Source organism: Sardina pilchardus, chromosome 19 (assembly GCF_963854185.1).
Source record: "Sardina pilchardus chromosome 19, fSarPil1.1, whole genome shotgun sequence".
Taxonomy (NCBI): domain Eukaryota; kingdom Metazoa; phylum Chordata; class Actinopteri; order Clupeiformes; family Clupeidae; genus Sardina; species Sardina pilchardus.
In genome coordinates this window covers 27,175,438-27,189,961 of record NC_085012.1, presented here as the reverse complement: position 1 = coordinate 27,189,961, position 14,524 = coordinate 27,175,438, and the positions used below count along the sequence as shown (strand labels likewise).

Sequence of the window (14,524 nt, the reverse complement as noted above, 5' to 3'; positions counted from 1 at the left end):
TCAGTAAATATGCAATACCTCAAACATCCAGCAGGGTTCACTACAACCATCTGGATTATGGGGAAATGGTTTGTGAATCTCTAGTGGTGCCAGTAAAAATGACAGTCTACAAGCCACAAGGCACGCAACAACCCAATGCAGAAGCCAAAATGTTCTTTTTTTTACAGAGTTCTGTATTTGTATTATTCTTTCTATTTGGAAATGTTGTTTCATATGTTGTACAGTATAGTGTGTATACAGTGAAAGTATATAGTATATACTTTCACTGTATATACAATAACAAATACTGATAATTATTTGCCTGACTTTGCTTTTTTGTCTTTGCTCTACCCTTATATTCTAATCCAAATACAAGAATAATATAAGTAGAATCGTGATGTTTATAAACAACCCCCGGTGACTAAAATGCTCTGTTAAGTTGGAGTTTATTGTCACTTGTGGGAACTACTAGTGCATCCTAATTCTATCAATGACCCTTGAGATGCTTTTAGAACTTGATTGGAGTCCACCTGTCCCTAAATGTATTCATTGGACATTATTAAATGAGGCACACATCTGTCTGTATAAGGTCTCAGTTGATGGTGTATGTGAAAACCAAGCCACAACATTAAGAGAATGGTCCGTAGACCGGCAAGATTGGGTGTGAAGTGCCCAAGAGCATGACAGCTTCCATCACGCCCAAATGAATAAGACTGGAACAACTGTCTTCCTACTGTAGATCTGGCCACTCAGCCAAACAGAGATGAAGGGGCTTGGTCAGACAAATCCCATTTTTTTGCCAGGAGTTGGAAAGAAAAGCACCTGAACGACCCTCAGACCATGTAAAGAAAAAAACAGTCCAGATGAAACGAAGATTGAACTATTTGGTCACAATTCCCAATGGCATGTGTGGATGAAACCAGGCACCGAACTGCACTGATGGCCGTGTTGCAATGTATTTTCTTATCTGAATCTGGGGTAGATGGCAAAAGCCAGGATAGAGGGGTTGGGTGAATTTGGTCTGGACTTTATGTAGGAGAACCATTGTCTCAGACACACAATAGAAGGAGAGAATTCCTGCTTTGTGGTCCACAAACACTCCTATTCTGGAGCAGCTGGGGAGCGGAGGGAGTTCAGTCTCAGCGTTATCATGGAGGAACGAGCACTTGTTAGGAGCGTGGTGCAAACCCCACGACTGGCTGTTGTGACCAAACCTGCTTTCATTGCCACCTCCTTTCCTGTGTATGTCTTTATATGAGACTGCAGTGTAGCCTCCCCACAAGTCACTTCCACTCCACTCTGCCTCCCAGTAGCTTCGGCCAGTTAAGCCCTTTCTACAGAGGACCTGCTGCCAGCAGTCGAATCTCTCTGGGTGGCCGGAGTACAACTGGACTGTGCCGCAGTAGAAGACCTCTGTTTTTTGTCTATTCAGACAAAGCTTTCTGTGCACAGTGTTGAGGTCTAATTGCAGATGGGAGGAATCTGAAGATGACGACAGACATTGAATACAGACTTTATTAATATTTTCAGCATTTTAAAATCAATCTAACAATATATTTCCTTATGGAAATGTATGTATAATGTAATACTTGTTAGTTAATGCTGTGCAGAACAGTTTACTAGCTATATATACACATTTAGTGTGTGTGTGTGTGTGTGTGTGTGTGTGTGTGTGTGTGTTGGCCTGGATGTGATTTGAGTAGGGGGGAGAGGGAAGACTTACATGTTAATAAATGCTCTCCAGTCATTTGCCCAACTCCCAGTGAGCAGAAGTGTTCTATTTGCTCTTTGAGAAAATAAATATTTTTCACTATCGCCTCAAAGCACAGATCTTCATTTATACGGACTATATCTGCTATCATGGATTCAGAAGGTGAAGAAAGAGATGGACAGCTCTGTAAACAAAAGTGGAGAAACAAAAGTTTGTCTCCTTCCCTTATTATCAATCTGTTTGGATGAGTCAGCAAGGCAGATGGATAGAAACAGGATGTCATACCAGTAGAAAAAGGATGTGGTCCTCAGTATGTGAAAGTTGCTCCAAGTCAGCCTCATTCTTCTTCAGCTCAGCAATCTCATGCTCCAGTCTCTCCATGAGTTCTTCAACTCGACTTGCCTCAGCCCTCTCCTGATCTCTGATCAGCTCTATCACCTCAGAGCGTCTTCTCTCAACAGAGCGGATCATTTCAGTGAAGATCCTCTCACTCTCCACCATTACTGCCTGAGCAGAGATCTGTTAAGACATACAAAGGACTGATGGTTTAGAGGCATCACAGATGTTTCACCATACAGTTTGAATATCATCTTGGAGAGCTTACTCTTCACACTCTGTGCCATTGAGTCACCTCACTGCCTTAACTTGAAATCTTACCTTCAGATTATTCACATCCTGTCGAAGCTCCTTGAGTTCTTTCACTTTCTCTTGTATTTGCCACTGAACTTTCAACATCATTTCCTGTAACTGCCTCTGTAGGTAAATTGTTCATTTGCACTTTAGTTATGAGCAACACAATGTTATACTTATAGCATAACATTGTACTTATATCGCAACAGTATTCAGCTTTACTTCTTTGGCGGTGTATTATAGATATTATGTTTTATAGACATGTAGTATGGACGGGCCAAAATGGTTTACAAAAGTCCTAAGGTAAAATGACAGCTGCAGATTATGGTAAAATAACACCACTTATTCTATCCTGACAAAGGACAGGGTACGGCTGTGTCCCATGAGAGACATCTGAGCAAAGTGACAATGCTGAGCAGAGCTCTGACCCTAAGCAATGTCTTTCCTGAACACAAACTCTTGATCTGATGCCTATGAGCGATAATTCATGACACCAGACTTTATAGGAGGACAAGATCACATCCTTACCTGTTTCACTGTCCTCTCTGTATTGGCTGCAACTGTATCGTGTTGTTTGTGTTCATCCATAGCACACAGCACACAAATACATGTTTGGTCAGTACGACAAAAGACCTCCAATAATTTATCATGATGAGAGCAGATTAGATCCTGTAGATTTCCAGTGGCTTCAATAACTTTGTGTTTCTTCCCTGGGTTGAGATCATTGTGAACTCTGAGGTGAGTTTCACAGTAAGAGGACAGACACACCAGACAGGACTTAACAGACTTTCGTTTTCGCCCAGTGCAGATGTCACACTCCACATCTCCAGGTCCAGCATAACAGTGATCTGGTGGTGTAGGCTGGAGTCCCACAATCTTCAGTTTGTCCACCACATCAGCTAGCATTGTGTTTCTCCCCAGAATAGGTCTCGGAGTGAAAGTCTGTCTGCACTGTGGGCAGCTGTAGACTCTCTTCTGATCTTCCTGATTCAAGCAGCCTGTAATGCAGTCCATACAGAAACTGTGTCCACAGGGAAGAGTGACAGGATCCTTCAGCAGATCCAGGCATATCGGACAGTTGAAGTGCTCCTGAGTCCACAAGTCTATTACTGCAGTCATTTTACCATGCACATTATCTCTGACTCCTCTCAAGTACAGAACTAAACTATTCACTTTCAGTTTACTGTGAGAGGAGAACTGAGTATTGGGAGTGGCTTGATCAAAATGAGATTGCTGGAAAGGGAAACAAGACTAATACTGAATGAAAAACCAAGATGTCCAGGAAAGGCTCATAGTAAATAAAACAACAGAGGTAAAGATGAATAAAATGAAGAGCAGACTGCCTGTTGTTTGAACAATTATGCCCATAAATCCCCCGAAACACTACTGTTCACAAAATCATTTATTTTATTTACTGATTGGTTGTAGGAAAGTAGCCTATAAGTGGCCTATATGTAAAAGTTGGGACACTATATTGCCGCATGAGACAATTTAAAGTTGTGACACTTTGTAAAATGTCAATACAAATGAATGCTATTAATGCGATTTATAAATCAATCCTATATTTAATTATAACATAGTCCAAAAACAACATACAGTATTAACTGTTGAAGGAGAGAACATGTACTATTTTGTAGGAAATATCATTCAAATATTTTTAATTTCAAGTTGAAGTTAGGACAGGGGACACAAAAGGTTAACAAAAGGAGGAACTACTTAGGTGAATCCATCTTAGGCACCATCCCAGAATGACTGAGTCTCTCATAAGTAAAGATGTGGAGGTGAAAGCATCAGCCAAATGTAATGTAATGCATTCATCACTCTGTGTGGGCAAATTATGAAACAGTATAAGAATAATATTTCTTAAAGGCACGGTTTAGAGTAATTTCACCATTGGGTTCTTACCATGACCTTGAGCCAGGGTTGGGTTAACTGTTTTTTATCATTACAGTGCATGAAAATGCACTGTACTGTTATTCCTGGAATTCTTATTCCTCTTCTTCTTATTCCGCTTACCACTTTTTTCTGCAAGCAATTTCTCTTCAACCGTTTAACTTAGAAACTTCATTCAAACTCTGTAACGTAGGTCTTCTAATGGATCGGGTTGGTATGACTTTTCAACTTTGTAACTTTTATACTTTTTGAACTATTAAATAAAAACTATTAAAATTTCCCCATAGACTTAACATTGTGATCATGACATCATAGAATCTTTATGCAAATGTGAACCACTCAGAGCAAATCAGAAGCCTGCGTTGTACACAGAGGCAGGAGTAACAAAAAAATCAGAAAACAATGGCGGCGTCCCTGGGGATCGTACACTGTAAAAAATGACACAGTGGAAATGCAAGAAAAAATTGAGGCAATTTATTACGACTGAAAATATTAGGGGAAAATATAACCCTTTTATTTTCAAGAAAATAGTCTTAAAAAATCATGGAAATTTACTCAAATTATTCATGTATATCAAAAAAAAGTTGTGTAAAATATCTCAATGCAATTAAGCATATTCAAAATAAATCAAGGAAATTTCCCTGATTTTTTCTGGTTTATTTCACATGATAAAATCATGCGTAATATAATTGCCTCACTTATTTTGAGCAGTTACGCATGTTTAAAGTAAGTCTGTTACCATATTTTTTCAAAGGCTGTGGTATGTGGTGTTTATACACAAATAGACAATCAGTATTTCAATTAACAACATTTATTCAGTGTACATTTAACCTGACATACAAAAGATGACCTTCCAAGACGACCACAGCATCGTTCTACTCAGTACACTAGCCTATATTGGCCAAAGTACTGAGTTGCCTGCCTTGACTCGCATATGAACTTGAGTGACATCCCATTCTTAATCCATATGACGTTGGTCCACCCTTTGCAGCTACAGTATAAAAGTTTCTATTCTTCTGGGAAGGCTTTCCACAAGGTTTAGGAGTGTGTTCATTTGAATTTTCGACCGTTCTTCCAGAAGCGTATTTGTGAGGTCACACACTTACTTAATACTTGTTGTTGATTAAAAAATATATATATATATAAATAAATAACCAGGCATGAAAACGGGTCAGGGGTGAAAAAGGTGAGAAGACTCTTCGAATCCCCCCCCCCCCCCAAAGGAAAAAAGAAAAAGAAAAGGACAAAAATCTTCCAAAGTGTGAGGGACCCGCTTTCTTTCTTTCTCTTTCTTTCTCTCTGTGCTTGAAGTTATTACACATTTCTGATGATTTCATAGGCCTAATGGACACTTAAACAGAATAAGGATAAGTCTGAATATTTGTTGGACCAAACCAGGTAATCAATAAACTTGCTTGAGACACTCACTATTTCAAACTAATATTATTATATAAAATAGGGTAGATAGGCTTTAATTTTTTTAATTGTTTTTAAACGTTTTAACATTCAGCCTAGGCTACTACAGATTGTGGTTTATATTGCTAGTGTGTTTAACCAACCAATAAAGTTATGTGAACGGTCTTCATATTACAGGTTAACCTGTAGGCTACCTGTAGGCACAGACTAGGCTTCTGATCAGGGTCCTGCAACTCGACAATCAAATGTAAATTTACGTTACGCATGGCTTACGAACTCGTAATGATCCGGGTGTAACTGAAACTTGTCGCAAGTCACACACATAACTCAAACGGTTACGTGCGTTACGTGTGGTCTGAAGCAGTCGCAACTTTTTTTGGCTACGTTACGAATCATTTGCGAACCATTTGAGTTGTATATCTTTTGCGTAGGCTTTGCGTAACGTCTATGCGCAGTGTGCTTCGAGTAACAGGGCCCACGTTTCTTAAAGACAGCATTATCATGTCAATCAACTACGTCTCTGGACAATATGAGCATTTAATTCAACTGTCACACTAGCCTTTGATATACTGATAAAGTCTGCCTATTTGCTTCACCTATTGCCGATCTAGATGGTTCAAACTGCACGTATTCTTCATCAAAATAACTCGTTATGTCTACATGTTTGTCTAATTTCGCTAACTTTCAGAACATTAGAGGAAAACATCCTGCTACGTTGCTACTAGTCTCAGCGTCTTTTTCTAATAGAAGTTGAAAGTTTCAACTAGCCCACCTGTGAAATCCCTCGGCATCTCTCCTCGCCAGGATCACTATTCCACCTGACATCTCAGACGCATCTATCTGCGCTCACAACAGGGAGGCTATACTTGGCTTGCGCATTCTGTTCGCGTTGCGTCTATGTCAACAATTAGCTTCCACTAATGTTTATTAAACGCATAGGGCAGGGGCTACATTCACGCATCCCTTGCTGATCAGGCACGTTTTAAATGCGGCTCTGGAAACACCTCAAGATGCGTTAGCGTCTGCGCATGACTCAGTTATAAATTCAATTCACCTTGACCCCCCCCCCCCATTTTTTATTCAAAACGGCGAATTTCGCCGAAAGGTGAGGAGTTTTCATGCCTGAATAACACAGGAAACTAAATGGAGACATGATAGAATGCCCATGCACAAACTACTCATGAAATAGTCTGCATATTGGCCTCCAAAATGTTGTATAGAAATACAAAAGTGTTCATACAGAGGCTGAAGCTTCATATGTAACGCTATTTGATGTCAGAGTGACGGCAAAATGAATAGAGTTATTACAGTAAATGGAATAGATGGCACTGGTCGTCTACGCTTGCAGATATTTTTGGGGCAGCCGTGGTGTACTGGTTAGCGCATCGTGCTTATAACCGGAGGGTCGCCGGTTCGATCCCCGACCAGTCCACCACGGCTGAAGTGCCCTTGAGCAAGGCACCTAACCCCTCACTGCTCCCCGAGCGCCGCTGGTTGGGCAGGCAGCTCACTGCTCTGGGTTGTGTGATTCACCTCACTGTGTGTTCACTGTGTGCTGTGTGTTCACTAATACGGTTAAATTGGGTTAAAGGTATACTATGCAACGTTTTTCAGTTAATCAATTCGTTCCATACTGTTATATATGATTAAATGAGTCATTACCGGTCGAACGGTGTCTTTTTTGGCCGCTCTAGTGGTCTGTAGCGGTAAAACCACACTTGCAACTTCAGGAGACACCGGGCACGCACCCATGCTCAACTCCAGGAAGTGTCATGTAAAGTCTCATGAAAAGGCACGGCAGACTGACCGATTGAGGAGTTTTGTCAAATATACACGCTAAAGCTGTAGGGGAAGCTCTGCAGAGAAATATGCAAGCATAAAACGAGCGAAAATGAAAAGTGAAAGCGAAACCGGCGATGAAATCGCGAATCCTGCATAGTATACCTTTAAATGCAGAGAACTGAATTTCCCTCACGGGATCAAAAAAGTATATATTCTATTCTATATGTTAGCCTACCCCCGCTCTGCATAGGCATCTCTCAGATGTTGGATGAGGAGACTGGCTCTCAGTTTCCACTGATTCATCCCAAAGGTGTTCTGTTGGATTGAGGTCTGATGAAGTCTCCTTGAACCGCTGCCTCTCACTGTAGAGCACACAAAAATACCAAAGATCATTCTATGAGTCTGTACATATAAACCAGAATAGATTAGTACAGTACACTATATCATCACAGTTACTTACACTGTACTCCTGGATTAAGTCTCCTGGTTTCTCACACAGGTATCGAATCAGCCCTTGCAAAACCATCTCTCTGCTTCTGTCAATGGAGGAAGTCTGAAATTGGTGAAATACAAAAATACAAAAATAAATGGTACTGTAGGCCTCCTCGACAAGATACAACTTCTAGACTGCCTGCCTGTTTATTTCTGTGTGTATACATGTGTGTATGCACAACCCCTCCCTCTTCCCCCCATATCCATTTAATACTAATACTTGTTGTTGATTTTTTATACATACATAACACGGGAAACTATAAATGGAGACATGATAGAATGCCCATGCACAAACAAGTCATGAAATAGTCTGCATTTTGGCCTCCAGAATGTTGTATAGAAATACAAAAGTGTTCATACAGAGGCTGAAGCTTCATATGTAACGCTATTTGATGTCAGAGTGACGGCAAGATGAATAGAGTTATTGCAGTAAATGGAATAGATGGCACTGGTCGTCTACGCTTGCAGATATGTTAGCCTACCCCCGCTCTCTCACGGTGCAGACACATTTGTCCGACACTTCACTCTGTCGTGTCGTAACCCGCTATTTCCCTATGGGTGACGTCAAGCGACTTTAACGGACCCGCAAAGCATTCCGGGAAGGCAGCGCTGCATTTGAAAACGTGTCGCGCGACAGAAAAGCTGGCCGATCCCCAGCTCTATGCAAATGAGTCCGTTGAACGCGAGGCGTCTGTCCAATGAAAGCACGAGGTAGTAGGTTCGTTGTTGTACTACAACAGTGCCTGTGCAACTTGGTTCCGTATACAAGACAAATTCATGTTTTAACGAACTCTTCCACGACCAGCTAGTGGTCCATAAAATAAACGAAACTTGAATTTGGAGAAATACATTGACTGTTGGTGTTTCTGGTGAGGATTTGAGATTGCATTGAGTAGTTTAAATAAAACAAGATTTCAAAATGGCTTGCATAGTTTGTGTAGGCTATTAATATTTTCGTATACTGTTAAATACATGCCTAAAATGGTGGTCCATTTGTGAGAAACACTTGAGACAAGTTTAAACGAACTGCTTATGAACTGCTAACTGACAATTCAAATGAAACGCCCACTCACGACGAACAAGGGGAAGACGTGCGACACCCTCCGACACATATGTCGCGCAAATGTGTCCGCACCGTCACGGTACGGCCAGATTTGTCCGACACTTCACTTTGTCGGGTCGCAACCCGCTATTTCCCTATGGGTGACGTCAAGCGACTTTAACGGACCCGCAAAGCATTCCGGGAAGGCAGCGCTGCATTTGAAAACCTGTCGCGCGACAGAAAAGCTGGCCGATCCCCAGCTCTATGCAAATGAGTCCGTTGAACGCGAGCCGTCTGTCCAATGAAAGCACTAGGTAGTAGGTTCGTCGTTGTAGTACAACAGTGCCCGTGAAACTTGGTTCCGTATACAAGTCAAATTCATGTTTAAACGAACTCTTCCACGACCAGCTAGTTGTCCATAAAATAAACGAAACTTGGATTTGGAGAAATACATTGACTGTTGGTGTTTCTGGTGAGGATTTGAGATTGCAATGAGTAGTTTAAATAAAACAATATTTCAAAATGGCTTGCATAGTTTGTGTAGGCCATTAATATTTTCGTATGCTGTTAAATACACGCGTAAAATGGTGTATATTTGTGAGAAACACTTTAGACAAGTTTAAACGAACTGCTTATGAACTGCTAACTGACAATTCAAATGAAACGCCCACTCACGACGAACAAGGGGAAGACGTGCGACACCCTCCGACACATATGTCGCGCAAATGTGTCCGCACCGTCACGGTACGGCCAGATTTGTCCGACACTTCACTTTGTCGGGTCGCAACCCGCTATTTCCCTATGGGTGACGTCAAGCGACTTTAACGGACCCGCAAAGCATTCCGGGAAGGCAGCGCTGCATTTGAAAACCTGTCGCGCGACAGAAAAGCTGGCCGATCCCCAGCTCTATGCAAATGAGTCCGTTGAACGCGAGCCGTCTGTCCAATGAAAGCACTAGGTAGTAGGTTCGTCGTTGTAGTACAACAGTGCCCGTGAAACTTGGTTCCGTATACAAGTCAAATTCATGTTTAAACGAACTCTTCCACGACCAGCTAGTTGTCCATAAAATAAACGAAACTTGGATTTGGAGAAATACATTGACTGTTGGTGTTTCTGGTGAGGATTTGAGATTGCATTGAGTAGTTTAAATAAAACAATATTTCAAAATGGCTTGCATAGTTTGTGTAGGCCATTAATATTTTCGTATGCTGTTAAATACACGCCTAAAATGGTGTATATTTGTGAGAAACACTTTAGACAAGTTAAAACGAACTGCTTATGAACTGCTAACTGACAATTCAAACGAAACGCCCACTCACGACAAACGAGGGGAAGACGTGTGACACCTTCCGACACATATGTCGTGCAAATGTGTCCACACCGCCTACTACAGATCCTGTTTCACTGCTTCCTCTGTCCACAACTGTTTCAAAATAAGGTTCCTAACGGCAATAATTCACTATTAAACTATTGCATTTATTGTACGTTTTATTACCTATGGTTATTACAGTGCATGAGAATGCTGTCGCAAATTCTTCCGACCACTTTTTCTGCAATAAATTTTTAATTTAAATTTAAATTTAAACGATTTAACGTACAAACTTAGTTCAACCATCGTTATAGGTCTCTCAAACGACAGGTGTGGTATGTAACTTACGTATGTAACGTTTGACAACTTTGTACTTTTTAAGATATTTGTTATAAACGTGCTAAATTTCCCCATTGTGTCAATGGGCCGAACGTTCGTGTGTTAAAAACGATTGACTTTTTTTTTTTCTCTCTCTCTCTCTAGATTAGAACCACTGACTGTTCAACGGGCTTGAAAATCGCACTTTCAGTCCCACGTTTATCGCCATCTCGGTATCTTTTACTGTCACCTTACACTACACCCTTCCGTTCCGCTAATGTGGTTTGATCCATGTTGGTAGCAGCCAACCTGTTCACGCTCAAGATAGTCTAGTCGTAATTTCTTGAACCCAGAAATGTTGAGTACCCTAAAGTTTTATTGCAGAAATGTCATCTATAGGCGCAGGCTCAGGAGTCGTACATGTGACGTAGGCACTTACCTCAGTAGCAGGTTCCATCTTCACGCTGTTCTTCAACGGCTTCAACTGACTGTGTTTCAAACAAGTTCGAAATGGGCTCGGCGGCTACGGCTTCCCGCCTCTGTTTCTCTTGTACATGCGCAGAGTTCACTCCTGTCTCCTTTACGTGAACATTTATGTGATTTTTTTTATCAGAATTCGTGAAGTTATTTTAATTACTCATTATTTCAATGACTGATTTTTTTCCATCTGAATTTTTCCTTTTCAGAGGGGAGAAGGCTAAAAACCAAGGGGGCAGCGAACGTTCTGAGAGTGTAGACAGTATGGCGGCCACCATGCTAACGAGAAGACCGTGGCTAGCTGGCCATTCCATTGAATCCTATGGGGCGTAAGCGCCACTTTGACATCAAATTACGTTAGAGCTGAAGCGTTTTAAGCCTTTATATGAACATTTTCTATTGTCGGGGTACATACTACATTGTGAAATTGACATAATAATCTCGTAACTGTCTTATCGGCTGAGTAATTAACGTTTTTCGAAAGTCAATGCTAAAGTGTTAAAGGCGCATGCGTCCAGCGAGAGTAAAGCGTCGCCATAGGTCAGATTGGACAGCTTAAGCAAACTGTTTCATGTGCTTGCATAGGTTTACGTTTTTTCCTGATAGCAATGATAATGCCAGCATGAATCACTTTGGGTTTAAATTAGACACGTCGACACATAGTGGATGCCTCTCAACATCCCTCCTCGATCCTCGGTCCTCTATCCCATTGTTGCCGCCCCATCATTCAGTGAGGACGAGGATCGAGGAAGGAAAGGAGGATCTATAAAAGACAAGTGATAGGCATCCAGTGACAGAGAATTTCTAGTGGGTGGGGTATTATACGTTGACACTTTTTCCACGAATGAAATGTGCCGCTGCGCCCTCAACAACGTTGTTGGAACAACGGTGTTCGAACACCGGAGGTAGCGAATTGCGACACAAGTACGATGCTTTCTGGAAACAGGTGTAACACTGTCGTTGTTTGATCGCAAGTTGCGTCGCACCACGGTGGTTTAACAACGCCGTTGCTAACTCTTCTAGAAACGCACCCCAGAAGCATAGCTTCAAAGAGTTTGGAGAACCCATATCCGCTCAGTGGAAGGTGGTTGAGCGCAGGGCTTTGACTGATGGGAAGACCATCTATGCTCTTTCCATGCCCGAGAAAAACCCTGACCGGGTACAGTCAGGGCAAACTTATATGTTCAAACGATTAATACTTAAAGACGATCGAGCCTTTTTTAATGAGGACACGAGCGTCTTTAAGTCCTACGATCTACAAATAGACCCTGAGATCGCAGAGAAGGGGAAATTAATGTTGTGCCCTACTTCACCCAAACTCCCTCTTCGCGAGCTCCAAGGAGCCAAGGGCTACATCACTGTACAAGGGAAAATAGATTCCGTGAGTGCACAATACAAGCAACCTCTTACTCACCCATTACAACCTCACTTTGTCATTTTGTTTGTTCAACTTCAACTTCCTTCTGTTCAGCAGTCGACTTGATGTAGGCCTATAGCCGTCTTTAGACGAATGCACACATTTGGATTTGGTCTTCTCCACTTCTTAACTTTCTTATCTTTTCTGTGTGCCACTTCCATGCTTACTAATTGTTGATTACATTGCTGATTCGTATAACGTATTTACAACACATCCAGAAATAGCTTCACAATGCAACGTAATCACGAACGACAGGCTCATTGGATAAACATTCACATTCCCAGCAGGCCTTAGTTCGTTAAGTTTGCAATAAAACACCACATTTAATAAGTTGCAGGTATTTTTTGGACTTCAAAGTTACAATTGTATGTTGTAAAATTGTAACATAAACAAAATGCAAAAAAAAAAAAAACATATACAAATATGCCAACCATGACTAGTACTTATAGACCATAACTTTAAAGCTTGTCATTGCTTTTTCCTCTGCCAACAAATCTCTGGGCCCAAACAAGTTAGGATTAAAGAATAAGGGGTGCCTATCACTGACTTGGAGATGATTCAAGGAGACATGGCAACAAATGTCACGCTGTGGAGAGAAGCAGCCTTAGCCACCGTGAGAGTAGGGACTTGGGTAGAACTGAGTTATATGAGGCCCACCCATCATGCTTCCTTTGGTTTTAAGCTAAGCTCTTCTGCTTATACTACAGTAAATGTAAGTGAATCATGAAGCAAAAAGTGTATTGATCATCCGAGTTGCAGGTCCAAACATTATTAAACAACAATAACTAAGAAAATTGACAAATAATAATAGTATTAATGTCTGGCAGTATTGCATTGTGCAACCAATGTCAACAATATTCAGAAACTCTGCTGTAATCTTAAATTGATTGGTTTATTGTTTATATGGCTATTCTCCCTACTGTACTCTCACCAACTTTTTGAAACTGTTCACTGTAGAATTAATTATTGTATTGTTTTTATTGTATGTCACTTTAGACAATGGCGTCTGGCAAATAGCATAACCATAACCATATTTTTGGGCACAGTATAATGGCAGCATCCTACTATTGTAATCTTATTGATGATGATGATCTTAAAAGTCATAAAACATTTAGCATATGTCACCATGCCCTATCCAATTTTAAAGTCTTGATAAATAAGCGAATTTGAGTCCCATACTGCTTCAATCATAGTGCCTTAAAGGCAACTGAACAAAAGCTCCATGTGTATAGTCTGTTTGTTCCACCCTATTGTATGATGACTATTTCTATGTTATGTTATTAAAGGACGTGTTGTTTTACCTTTCCACAGCAAATTGAAGCCGAAGAATGTGCGCTAGAGTGCACAATCGGCGGGGTGGAGGGAGGGCTCGAGTTCTACACTCTAATGTTAGAGAGTGGGACAGAGTTCAGGGTGCCCACCACTGCCTGGAGAGGGACGGAGGAGGAATTTTTGAAGAGGCTCCCTCTGACAGTCACACTAAAACTCCAGGGGGATATAGTGATATCCCCCGAAAAGCTTTTTGAGGCAAGTGTAGTTTTACATAGGTCACACCATATTAAGTCTGATATTCTGAATGAGTAATTCATCTTTTTAGTGCAACTGTTCAGTACAATTTTGTTCTGTACAATAGCATCAACTGACCTTAAGGCATAACTCATTCACCCCAAACTCTTTTTCTGCATTAAAACACATCAAATAACATTAATTATTTTGTTTATGTCTACCTTTTATCTATTTTCAGGGAGTGTCAAAGCAGGGAGTGACGCAGGGAGTGTCAAAGCAGGGAGTGACGCAGGGAGTGACAAAGCAGGGAGTGACGCAGGGAGTGTCAAAGCAGGGAGTGACGCAGGGAGTGTCAAAGCAGGTGGAGGAAGACCTCATCAAATTTAATGATGCCGTTCTGATGGAGGATGGAGGCCTAGACGACTCTGGTCTTGGAGTTGGAGAGGAGGAGGAACCCGACCTCACAGGGCTAGACCTGCTGGATTTACCTTAATTTGCCCCTGCCCCCACCCCACCACCAACCCCAACCCCAACCCCCACCCCTCTCTCTCT

General features: G+C 41.4%; 1 protein-coding gene across 1 annotated transcript; it reads right to left on the bottom strand.

The window, feature by feature from the left end:
* Window positions 1–1,440: 1,440 nt before the first annotated feature.
* Window positions 1,441–3,455, bottom strand: LOC134065811 (E3 ubiquitin/ISG15 ligase TRIM25-like). Its single transcript, XM_062520900.1, has 5 exons — window positions 2,849–3,455; window positions 2,348–2,443; window positions 1,976–2,209; window positions 1,791–1,874; window positions 1,441–1,461 (listed from the first exon to the last, which is right to left on the bottom strand). The coding sequence occupies exons 1-5, from the start codon at window positions 3,437–3,439 to the stop codon at window positions 1,441–1,443; spliced, it is 1,026 nt and encodes a 341-aa protein (XP_062376884.1). The 5' UTR covers window positions 3,440–3,455.
* Window positions 3,456–14,524: the final 11,069 nt, after the last annotated feature.